Source organism: Schistocerca americana, chromosome 1 (assembly GCF_021461395.2).
Source record: "Schistocerca americana isolate TAMUIC-IGC-003095 chromosome 1, iqSchAmer2.1, whole genome shotgun sequence".
Lineage (NCBI taxonomy): Eukaryota > Metazoa > Arthropoda > Insecta > Orthoptera > Acrididae > Schistocerca > Schistocerca americana.
In genome coordinates, this window is record NC_060119.1 from 894,109,460 (window position 1) to 894,122,216 (window position 12,757).

Consider the following 12,757-nt stretch of genomic DNA (forward strand, 5'->3'; position numbering starts at 1 on the left):
TAGGGAAATCACTGGAAACGTAAATCAGGATGGCCGGTCGCATGTTTGAATCATCATCCTCCTGAATGCAAGTCCAGTGTGCTAACCACTGCGCCACCCCGCTCGGTGAAAACACAAAACTTCTGCAAGTGAGAGAAACACTTAGAGCAACTGACAAGTGACTGCAGCAAGATGCGCGAAAATGTTTCCATTAACTTGCAGAAACTACTTCTGGAAGTTGAGGGAACTTGCAGAAGTTGAATAATTATTGCTAGTAGTATTTCCACATCAATGGTTTAGCAGAAGCAGCTTCCAAAAGTGACTTGCTGAAGTTTACCCTCTGTTGGCCACATGCCTTTAAGTAGTACTGAATTCCTCAAAAATCTGACTGAATTAAGTTTTCCTTCGCTATCTTGGAACACAATGAAAGCATACAAGCACCAGTTGTATAACAAAACACCGGAAACAGCTGCAATTTTACATGAGTAACCGAAGACATCAAGGAAATTCTGTTACGATTACACAAACGCCCTTAATTTAAGCCACAACACAATGTGTACTATGATGATTCAATAGTTTATAATACCTTTACATGTATAATGAGGTGTCTGAGTATGAATATCCCAAAAACGAACTGTTGTGTCTCCTGAACCACTTGCTAAGTACTTTCCATCTGGACTGAAGCTGGCTGATATCACTGCTTCTGCATGTCCTGGTAATGAACTGTAAAAGTAAAAAAAAAAGTTCAGTTACACAGAAGACAAAATTATAAGAAAATAAATTGTGTTGTGTAGCCTGTTACATGCGCTGAATTATATTACCTTGTGCATCGTGTAACAGCCCGAACTCTGAAAATTGCTTGCTGTTGATAGACTATGTCTACCACATTCTCTGTAATCTGAACATCATCACTCAATGTATCCTGTAATGATGTTTTAACTTCCTTTTCATTAACAAAGAAAATGTATGGAGTATGTTCATCCTGCAAGAAAATGTCAAGATATGTTATCTCTTAAATAATATTTGTGTAGTATTTGCAACAGCTTTTTCCATCTTCCATTCAGTTCTTTAATCAGTAAACTGTTTAGTAATTATCTGTTATTCATACTATCAACTACATTATGTCTGTCACTTCCTTTTCTTTACATTCAAAAATAGTTCACAGAATAAAGAACAGCTTTTACACTGTTATGTACAAGAATACACATGACACATTTCTGAACCTATCAACTGTACAAAAATCAGAAGTAAGAAATGAAATGTCTCAGCATCTGATATTACAGTGAAAGCATGGTAACAGTGACCCATGCATACTGGACCTTCAAAGGACTGTTCTCAAAAGCAGAAGTCTTATGCCCTGACTTCCTAAGCTAAATAACAATGGTTTAATATACGGAGTAATATTCTGACCCAGTAGGACTGATGAGAGGGAGCCTGTGACTGCCTGTACAGAAACCACAATCTACATCTAGTATGGTGTTCCAGAAAAACTGCCCTCCCCCTTCCCAATTGGTACCCAGATGACTGACATTTGGGGAGAGGGGTTAGAGGTAGCAAAAAAAGGCTTGAACAGGGCTTGTGGCAGGGTAGACCTCAGGATGGGGGGGGGGGGGGCAGGGGGGGAGGTAGCGACTTGGGAGGTTGAGGCTGGTGATTACACTTTTGAGGGAAGTTGTCAAGGACACACTGGTGATAGGCTACTGAGTGGGCTAATGTAATTACCCAAATTATCTTGCCACCTATGGAAGCTGTGCATGGGCTGGCACTGGCAACTGCATAGGCCTTAATGCTGGGGCGTGCACAGGCTTAACACTGAGGGCTGCACAGACTTAATGTTGGTTGTGGTACATGGCTGGCAGTGACGGTTGTCTACCATGGTCGTATCTGAGATGTGTGATTCTTTAGTTGTTGTGGCCAGTGTTTATTTTTGTGCCACAGATTGCTCATGCCTGGTAGCCAGTTACATCATCTTACTCCCTCTATGAGCCACGTCAACCCCTTTGGCCCACCCCCATCTATGGCACCAGAACAATGAACCTATATAGTAATACTTCCAGTTTTCTTTCCTATATCCTTGAATTTTGCTTACCACTCACAATACAACATTGGATTGTAAAAAATTGTTGTACTTTAGAGGATTCCTGTAGTTGAAGCACCTTTTGTCAAAGAGTCAACCTGTTCATTAAAATTTATTCATTTAAGAGTTGATACAAAAGCGTTTAAATTATTCCTTTGCAGTAATTTTCCAGTCTCCTGCATGATGTCCACAATAAAACAGTCCATTTTAGTATCAACTCTGGATTTTCTGTTGACTTAGTACACCCTTGGAATCAGTAATGAGTAATATATTGAAAAATCATATATTGCCTCCTCAAAATCAGTGCTTCTTTTGTACCGATAATCTCTACTGCAAATATGGGAGTTTTATTCAGAAGTAATCCCAACTATGACATTGACAGCCATCTACAATTCAAGTGTATTCCTGCAATAACCGCACAGCTCAATTTAATATGCCTTCGATATCAACATATACTTTCTCTCGTGGATGATCAGGGTTGTGTCCTGGAGCTCACCAATGCATCCGAGCTTGCAAGTGGTTGGAAGGCTTGGACCACATGTTACATACCTGTGTCAATTCCTGAGTAATATAGAATATATCTCATCAGCATCATCATATTTTTTATTTGCCTGTCTTTTGGGACTTTATGGCACACAATAGCTAAGGTCATCAGCATTTAAATCACGAATTAAAGTGAAGTGTCTTCTACGGAATGCCTTGAAGTTAACAGACAGACAGGATGCCCAACTGTATTAGCAGGTGAGTAAAACTATAGTGCCTAGTAATAGTGAGTCTGGAACACTAGTTAACAAGCAACAAACATAGTGTCCACAACTGAAAATTAAATCTCCTTCATGCTGTTGCTATGGTGAGTTTAGAGTAGAATGTCACCAACAAGAGTTAGGTATCATGTCGCATTTTGAGTACTTTCACAAACAATGCTTAAGATAGAACTGTGCAACAAATTGACACTACAGAATTCATCTTTGGCATGCTACTGTAGAAGTTGTCACCATAACAGCTGAGTACAAAATACATGCATTTCATGTTTGCATATTTTTTTAGTGGTGGGCCACATGTGACAAATTCTCTTCACATTTGTAGATTTTTGGCTTTATTCCCATTATCTTTTACTGATTTTATCAAAAGTTGTGTGTGTCATGACAAAACATGTATTTGCAATTCTTTAAGAAAGCCACACAAAAACATAGTGTACTTTCAGTTGCAAACTAAATTTGTGGTTTCTCCAATTTTTGCAACAGTATCTTCATTCACACACATGGTCCCCAATGCCAATTTATGAGATGAAAGATATATTTCTGATAATTTTCAGAAGCTTACAATTTTCATGCACACCAAACTGTAGTCACCTAGGAATGCACATGTTGCAAGGTCACCTCACCATTGTGCTGAGCAGGACATAGTGACTGCTGGCTACTACATCTCCTCTATGCATCGCACACTGTGCTCTGTGGGTCTGATGCCCACCAGCCTGTGCCAACCTCATATGAGTACAAGCCTACTAATATAAGGGGCAGTCAAACAAAAATCAAAAAAATAAAAACTTTTTATTATTTCAAAAGCAACTGTCACAACCCTTAATACATTTTTGCCACTGTGAGACAAGACAGTCAATGGAAAAATGTTTGCAACTGTCTACAGAACCATGATTGCACCCAACCACAACTATCTGTCACAAAGAAATTTGTGTTAAATACTGGTCCAGAGAGCTTGAACACTTCTGGACAAGGATAGCCTCACCAAAGAATTTCAGTACCAGTTACTAGTATTGTGAAGAAATGGGTACTCAAATCATCAAACTGAACAGCCACTGCAATAAAAATCAAGTATGTCTGAGAAAGGGATTGAGGTGGAGACTGAGGAAGAGAAGCCAAAAATTGCTTATTTACCTTATGGTGGACCACTATCCAGGAAGATCAACTGCTACTGGAGTGAATTTCAGTCCCTTCAACTAAAATAAAAAGTATTCTTTGCAATGTTAAGGACGATCTAGGTCTCCGAAAGCTGGGTGTGCGTCATGTTCCAGCAAATGTGGCACATCTTATGTGGTGCATGCTATCAGAAATGTTGAGGAGAGATGAAAGGAAGATCAGTGACACATTCGACTAAAAGAACCAAGAAAATCAGCTGTTGCCAAGCCCTGCCTCAAATATAATCAGGACATAAAATACAATGAGAGCAGTAAGGACTTCATCAAAACAAAGACCTAATAAACCAGAATGAAGGTTACAATTTAAGCAACACTGTGCCTGGCACTGAATTTATTACAATCTTACTGGCCATCACATCTACCAGATACACCAAGAAAGATACACCAAGTGTCAAAAACAATCTTGATGAAACTTGGCAGGTGTGCAGAGGGGGCAAAACAATACAAAAGCTGAAGTGTTTAACTCCATTTTAAATGCCCCCATTTAATTCTAATACCACTGAGAAGATGAGTGAAATAGTTATTAGTGTCAGTAGTGCTGAGAAACAGTTGAAATAGTTAAAACCTTGCTACCCTCTATTTCAGTTCACCAAAAACGTAATTTGAAACTGTTGTTGCGGTGGTGGTCTTCAGTCCTGAGACTGGTTTGATGCAACTCTCCATGCTACTCTATCCTGTGCAAGCATCTTCATCTCCCAGTACCTTCTGCAACCTACATCCCTCTGAATCTGCTTAGTGTATTCATCACTTGGTCTCCCTCTACGATTTTTACCTTCCACACTGCCCTCCAATACTAAATTGATGATCCCTTGATGCCTCAGAAGATGTCCTACCAACCGATCCCTTCTTCTAGTCAAGTTGTGCCACAAACTTCTCTTCTCCCCAATCCTATTCAATACCTCCTCATTACGGTATGTTGATGATTTTCACTTATGGACCGTCTGACAGCAACTGAATAAAACACAATTTTAGTGCCATACGCGTTTCGCCTTTATTTTCTGCAAGGCATCATCAGTGGCAGGTTGCGTAGACAGTTTCTTGCATATTACGCTCCTGTTGCATTTTTGCAACAGGAGCGTAATATGCAAGAAACTGTCTACGCAACCTGCCACTGATGATGCCTTGCAGAAAATAAAGGCGAAACGCGTATGGCACTAAAATTGTGTTTTATTCAGTTGCTGTCAGATGGTCCATAAGTGAAAATCATCAATATACCGTAGTATTACGCGCAACTGAGGAGGACAGGACCAAAAAATTGAAGACCTCCTCATTAGTTATGTGAACTATCCATCTAATCTTCAGCATTCTTCTGTAGCACCACATTTCGAAACCTCCTATTCTCTTCTTGTCCAAACTATTTATCGTCCATGTTTCACTTCCATACATGGCCACACTCCATACAAATACTTTCAGAAATGACTTCCTGACACTTAAATCTATACTCGATGTTAACAAATTTCTCCTTCAGAAATGCTTTCCTTGCCATTGCCAGTCTACATTTTATATCCTCTCTACTTCAACCATCATCAGTTATTTTGCTCCCCAAATAGCAAAACTCCTTTACTACTTTAAGTGTCTCATTTCCTAACCTAATTCCCTCAGCATCACCCGACATAATTCGACTACATTCCATTATCCTCGTTTTGCTTTTGTTGATGTTCATCTTATACCCCGCTTTCAAGACACTATCCATTCCGTTCAACTGCTCTTCCAAGACCTTTGCTGTCTCTGACAGAATTACAATGTCTTCGGCGAACATCATAGTTTTTATTTCTTCTCCATGGATTTTAATACCTACTCTGAATTTTTCTTTTGTTTCCTTCACTGCTTGCTCAATATAAAGATTGAATAACATCAGGGATAGGCTACAACCCTGTCTCACTCCCTTCCCAACCACTGCTTCCCTTTCATGTCCCTCGACTCTTATAACTGCCATCTGGTTTCTGTACAAATTGTAAATAGCCTTTCGCTCCCTGTATTTTACCCCTGCCACCTTCAGAATTTGAAAGAGAGTATTCCAGTCAACATTGTCAAACGCTTTCTCTAAGTCTACAAATGCTAGAAATGTAGGTTTGCCTTTCCTTATTCTATTTTCTAAGATAAGTCGTAGGGTCAGTATTGCCTCACGTGTTCCAATATTTCTACGGAATCCAAACTGATCTTCCCCGAGGTCGGCTTCTACTAGTTTTTCCATTTGTCTGTAAAGAATTCGCGTTAGTATTTTGCAGCTGTGGCTTATTAAACTGACTGTCCGGTAATTTTCACATCTGTCAACACCTGCTTTCTTTGGGATTGGAATTATTACATTCTTCTTGAATGTCTCAGGGTATTTTGCCTGTCTCATACATCTTGCTCACCAGATGGTAGAGCTTCGTCAGGACTGTCTCTCCCAAGGCTGTCAGTAGTTCTAATGGAATGTTGTCTACTCCCGGGGCCTTACATAAAAAATGTTTCACATATAATCAGTTCTCTTTGAAAAGACTTACCAATGCAATGAAATACGCCTGATACAAATCAGGATATTAAGACGGTCACCCATGACAATCTGAATCCCGCTGGATTTTCTTTTATATAGTGTTCTCTGACATGTATATTATGTACAGAATTTTGTTCATTTTATGTACACAGTGCAAGAAAAGTTATGTTTTAAGCATTTGTTTAAGGATTATTTTATTGTAATGCTGTATCATACTAAAAAGTTAGTTAATATAATGGAAGGAAACATTCCACGTGGGAAAAATTATATATAAAAACAAAGATGAGGTGACTTACCGAACAAAAGCGCTGGCTGGTCGATAGACACACAAACAAACACAAACATACACACAAAATTCAAGCTTTCGCAACAAACTGTTGCCTCATCAGGAAAGAGGGAAGGAGAGGGGAAGACGAAAGGAAGTGGGTTTTAAGGGAGAGGGTAAGGAGTCATTCCAATCCCGGGAGCGGAAAGACTTACCTTAGGGGGAAAAAAGGACAGGTATACACTCGCACACACGCACATATCCATCCACACATACAGACACAAGCAGACATATTTAAAGACCAAATATGTCTGCTTGTGTCTGTATGTGTGGATGGATATGTGCGTGTGTGCGAGTGTATACCTGTCCTTTTTTCCCCCTAAGGTAAGTCTTTCCGCTCCCGGGATTGGAATGACTCCTTACCCTCTCCCTTAAAACCCACTTCCTTTCGTCTTCCCCTCTCCTTCCCTCTTTCCTGATGAGGCAACAGTTTGTTGCGAAAGCTTGAATTTTGTGTGTATGTTTGTGTTTGTTTGTGTGTCTATCGACCTGCCAGCGCTTTTGTTCGGTAAGTCACCTCATCTTTGTTTTTATATATAAAAAGTTAGTTATTTTCAATTAACATAATACAAATATGGGGAATGGTAAAAAGAGACAAAAATGAATGTAAAACGTAAAATAACAAAGTTAAAACACAAAACAAATATAAGTAAAATAAATATTCAGACTAATAATGAATGTTTCAATATTTTCATCAGGTATGTTGACAATACTCGGGCAGCACAATGTGTTCAGCTTATTTTCCAAAAACGGTATTTCAGAGACCAGGTTTATTACACATGGATGTATGTAGTGCATGTAGCTTGTATGATTCTTTAATTTGTGTTGTAACAAAAGTTTTCATTTTTCAAAATTAATTAATGAAAGTGGGTTATATTGCGAAATTTCACATTATTACAAAATTCCACTACATTGGTTTCAAGAACGTTAATTATGTATCGAGATTTATAAAGGGTGTTTGGAAATTTGTTACAAATTTCTAGGACTTGTAGAGGGGAGCGAGTGCATAATATTTCGAATAGGAACCCATGTCTGGAATTGTATCGTTTCCATTCTACAACAATTTCAATTCAGATGTTTAACTCATCCACTTCTACATGAGCAACTGAATTAGGCTCATGCAGTACAAAAATTAGGTAACAATTCAAAAGAAAACATAACAGAACAACATTTTATCATTTGAGCACATTTGTTTGTATTAATACTTATATATTACATGTTCACATTATTCCAAAGCATACTGTATGTTACTGTAAGTTATAAGTCTGCCGAAGAGTGGCTAAAAGGGGGAAGTCAAGCAAGAGGTGGACGACTGTCATATGGGAGCCACAGCAACATTGAGGTGGGTCCTCGCAATGGAGGAGGTAACCATGTGTGAGCCATGTAGGGCCAATGCAGAGCTGAAAAAGGACAAATAGAGATTTAACACCCATAACCCCTTCTGGGGTAGCACCACACGTATTCCACACATTCACAGTCTCCTTAATGACACACAGTTTGTTGTGCATACTGTTATGCCACTCCGTCTCCCACAGCCAAAAAACCTTGCAGCGTAAGACAGAACGCAAGTCAGTTCCAGAGATGCCCATCTCCAGGAGTGGTTTCTGCATAGCCTGTTTGGCCAGCCAGTCAGCAAGGTCGTTACCTGGGATTCCGACATGTCGTGGGGTCCACACAAACACCACTGAATAACTGGACCATACCAGGGCAGAGATGAACTCCTGGATATTCGCTACCAAAGCATGGCGAGGGTAGCACTGGTCGATAGCCCATAAGCAGCTCGGGGAGTCAGAATAGAGAAGAAACGATTCACCAGAACAGGAACGGATGTACTGAAGTGCATGAGATATGGCCAAAAGCTCTGCAGTGAATACACTGCAGCCGGTGGGCAAGGAAAGCTGTTCAATATGGCCTTTGTGGACACAGGCAAAGCCAACATTACCATCAACCATTGAGCCGCCGGTGTAAACAACTTCAGAGCCGCGGAACACGTCAACAATCAAGAGGAAGTGACAGCGGAGAGCGGCGGGGTCAACCGTGCCCTTATGGCAATGCAAATGTTCCAGACAAAGCTTCAGCTGTGGTGTACATCATAGAGGTATACTTGAATGGACCTCAAGTAGAGGTGGTAAAAGGAAGGGGCACCACGTGGGGTAGATTCAATGGTGACAGGAGAAGTGAAGGCTACCCAGTCTGCCTTGTTCAACGCCCATCTGGGTAGGCGTCCTTGGGCATGACGCTCCATGGGAGTGATGCCAGGGGAGTGACAGGAAGATGGGGAAGTGGTCACTACCACACAGGTCATCCAGTGGATACATGGGAGGAGTCCTAGGTTGCAAATTGATAAATCAATGACCGAGTAAATACCATGAGCCACACTGAAATGTCTGGCGACCCAGTATTCAAGAGGCAGAGGACAAGTTGGGACATTACATTTTTGACATCTCTGCCACAGCCAGTAAGCATGGTGCTACCCCACAAGGGGTTATCGGTGTTAAAATCTCCCAAAAGTAGGAAAGGTTTAGGGAGTTGATCAATCAGTGCAGCCAATCCGTTCAGGGGTACCACACCATCTGGAGGGAGATATACTTTGCAGACAGTTATTTCCTGCATCATCCGTATCCTGACAGCCACAGCTTCAACAGGAGTTTGAAGGCATACAGGTTCACTACATACTGAGTTCAGGACATAAACGCAAACTCCACCTGAACACTATTATATTCGCTACGGTTCTTGTAATATCCCCTGTAGCCACAAAGGATAGGGGTCCACATTGCTGGGAACCAGGTTTCCTGGAGGGCAATGCAGAAAGCAGGTGTAAAGCTTAACAGCTGCCACAGCTCAGCCAGGTGGTGGTAAAAACCGCCACAATTCCACTGGAGGATGACATGATTATGAGACTGGGAAGGCATGAAACATTCAATGAGACAGTCTATGCCTCAGGGTCATCTGATGCAACCAACTAAATTCCTGAGCAGGCTATACCCATTGTGTCTGAGTGTCTGGCAAGATCTAGATCCTCAGCAGATGCCAGAAACTTCAACTCATCCTCAGATGCAGAGTTTGTAGGCAGCGGTGGTGTGGGTGCCACTGCAATTCCCTTGGTCTTGGGGGTCTTCTTTCTGGATTTCTGTCGCTGATCCTTGGGTTTCTCTGGCTGGGAGGGTTTAACTGATTCAGCCTCTGGGACTGAGTATAATCGTGAAGCCCTACGACCAACTGCTTTTGGGCACTTCACAGCCATTGTCAGGTGTCATCTTTCCCACGAGCAGGAACCTGGGAAGCGAGTGACCCAAGGGTCCCCTTCCTAGTAAAAGGTGCTGAAGAAGCTGAAAAGTGGGGACTGGTGTCCCCACTGGTAGGGGGCACAGTGCTCCCGAGGCAAGTGGTGCAGGAGCAACAGGGAGGGAAGAGCCTCCCACCATGAAATTGGGCAGGTGCAGTCTTCCAGCAATGAGAGCCAACTGGAACTTGCGGAACTGATGGGGCTACAACTGTTCTTGTAGCGGCAGCATAAGAGGTCATAGCCACAGGATGTAGGCACTCAAATTTCCTCTTGGCCTTTGTGTACGTCAGTCGGTCCAGGGACTTGTATTCCATGATTTTCCTTTCTCGCTGTAAAACCTTGCAGTCGGTGAGCATGGGGAATGATGCTCTCCGCAGGTGACACAGATGGGCACATGGAGTATTGGGATGGGATGGACGTCCACAGTCTCAACGGGAAGACATATGGACGAACTTCCAGCAATTAAAGCACCACACTGGGGGAGGGATATAGGGCTTGACATCATAGTGACAGACCTTGACCTTCTCGGGTAATGTGTCACCCTCGAAGGCCAAGATGCAGGCACTGGTGGCAACCTGATTATTCCTCGGACCCCCATGGATGCGCCAATCAAAATGAACTCCTCGTCGCTCTAAGTTGGCATGCAGCTGGTCGTCAGACTGCAATAGAAGGTCCCTGTGGAATATAATACCCTAGACCATATTTAAGCTCTTATGAGGCGTGATGGAAACATCCCCCAGCTTGTCACAAGCGAGTAATGCCCATGAGTAGGCAGACAATGCTGTTTTTATCAAGACTGACCCTGACCACATTTTGGACAAGCCCTCCACCTCCCCAAACTTGTCCTCTAAATGCTCTAGAAAAAACTGAGGCTTCATCAAGACAAAGGAGTCCCCATCAGCTCTTGTACATACAAGGTACCAGGGCGAATATGGTTTGCTGCCATCCTTAGCCTGGTATTCCTCCAATGGTGTGGCCAGGATGGGGAACGATTCAGGATCATACTTCCTTGCATTGTACTGAGGCTTGGAACACTTAGAGACTGCTGGCGTTAGATCACCAGCAAGTGATGACGTGGTATGCTTCATCGCGCGTCATCCACCCTAATACCACCCACTCTGACCAGGGGGCCTCCCCATGGGCGTCACGCAGCCACAGCAAAGGCCACCTGGCAGGATGGCCATTGCTGGGAGTCCCGATGCCCCAGGGTGACAGGCATCTATTCCTTGGCATACGTGGGGAGTTAACGGCACAAGCATCAGCAGAGTGATCCCTGTGTAGTCAGAATGCTACAACCAACAGGGTACATGGTGGCCCCACAACAATGGACTGGCTACCATGCTGGACATGAGGTGCAAAGAATTCCATGGTCCTCGTTGGAACAGAAAATCACACTGCATAGGGTGGAGGAAAACGCACCCAGGAAGGTGTCCTCACTCAAGAGATGGAGGATGAGTGGGACTGCAATGTCATGACGAGAAAATGGGCTAAGGACCTCAATGCATGATGGACACGATGCAACATGTAAGGCGCCCTTCCCCAACTGGCTCGCTCTTTGGAAAAATTTTGAAAAATGGAGGTCAAACCCTACAGGGGACCGTGACTTAAAGGCCAAAAGGTGCGAGACTCCTTTTAGACACCTTTTATGACAGCCAGGAATACACCTTGGGCCTATTCTATCCCCCTGGCCAGCAGGGGGGAAAGGGAGGGAAAGAAATGTATACATGCCTCTGTGCAAGTCCTAATTCCTCTTATCTTATTTTCATGAACCTTACGTGAACTATACATTGAAGGCAATAGAATCGTCTTGCAGTCAGTTTCAGATGCCAGTTCTCTACATTTTCTCAAAAGTGTTTTGCGACAAGAATATTGTCTACCCTCCAGGGATTCCTATTTGAGTTCACAAAGCATATCCATAATACTCACATGTTGACTGAACCTACCAATAACAAATCTAGCAGCCCGCCTCTGAATTGCTTTGATGTTTCCCTTTAATCCAACTTGGTGAGGATCACAGACACCAGAGCAATACTCGACAATGGGTTTCAACAGATGAACTACAACTAACCATAATTCTCCCAAAATACAATCTACCATTAGTCTTCCCTAGTACCGTCCTTATGTGCTCACTCCATTTCATACTGCTTTGCATCACCATGCCTAAATATCTAATCAATGTGACTGTGTCATGAAGCACACTACTAATGCTGTATTAGAAAATCATGATATTTTTTCTGCTGGAGGGTAAAAATCATAGAGGGAGACTAAGAGATGAATACACCAAGCAGATTCAGAAGGATGTAGGTTGCAGTAGGTACTGGGAGATGAAGCTTGCGCAGGATAGAGTAGCATGGAGAGTTGCATCAAACCAGTCTCTGGACTGAAGACCACAATCCAAATTCTGCTCATCTATATTAATTAAGGAACAACCAGCTGTACTGCATGTTGCCTATGCCACTTTCTATGTACTCATGGCTACACTGAGAAATACCTAGGCAAGTTTAGTACCATGGAGGGACCTAACAACACTGGACAGGAATTTCCTAGCATTACTTACTACCTCACACTTGCCAGAGTGTCAGGCCCAGTTAGTCACAGTATATCCTACAAAGCTGATAAATATGGCCTCGGGATCTGTTCCACACAGAGATACCCATATTATGAATGTACTTGGGAAGAGA

At 42.4% G+C, this 12,757-nt stretch overlaps 1 protein-coding gene across 1 annotated transcript in view; it reads right to left on the reverse strand.

Annotated features, from left to right (window-relative positions):
• LOC124614644 (notchless protein homolog 1) overlaps window positions 1-12,757 on the reverse strand; it is a 94,244-nt gene that overhangs the window by 50,271 nt on the left and 31,216 nt on the right. Inside the window, exons 2-3 of the mRNA XM_047142960.1 lie at window positions 801-961; window positions 566-702 (exon numbers count right to left, since the gene is read on the reverse strand). Coding sequence (XP_046998916.1) covers window positions 566-702; window positions 801-961 — 298 coding nt within the window. The remainder of the gene's footprint in view (window positions 1-565; window positions 703-800; window positions 962-12,757) is intronic.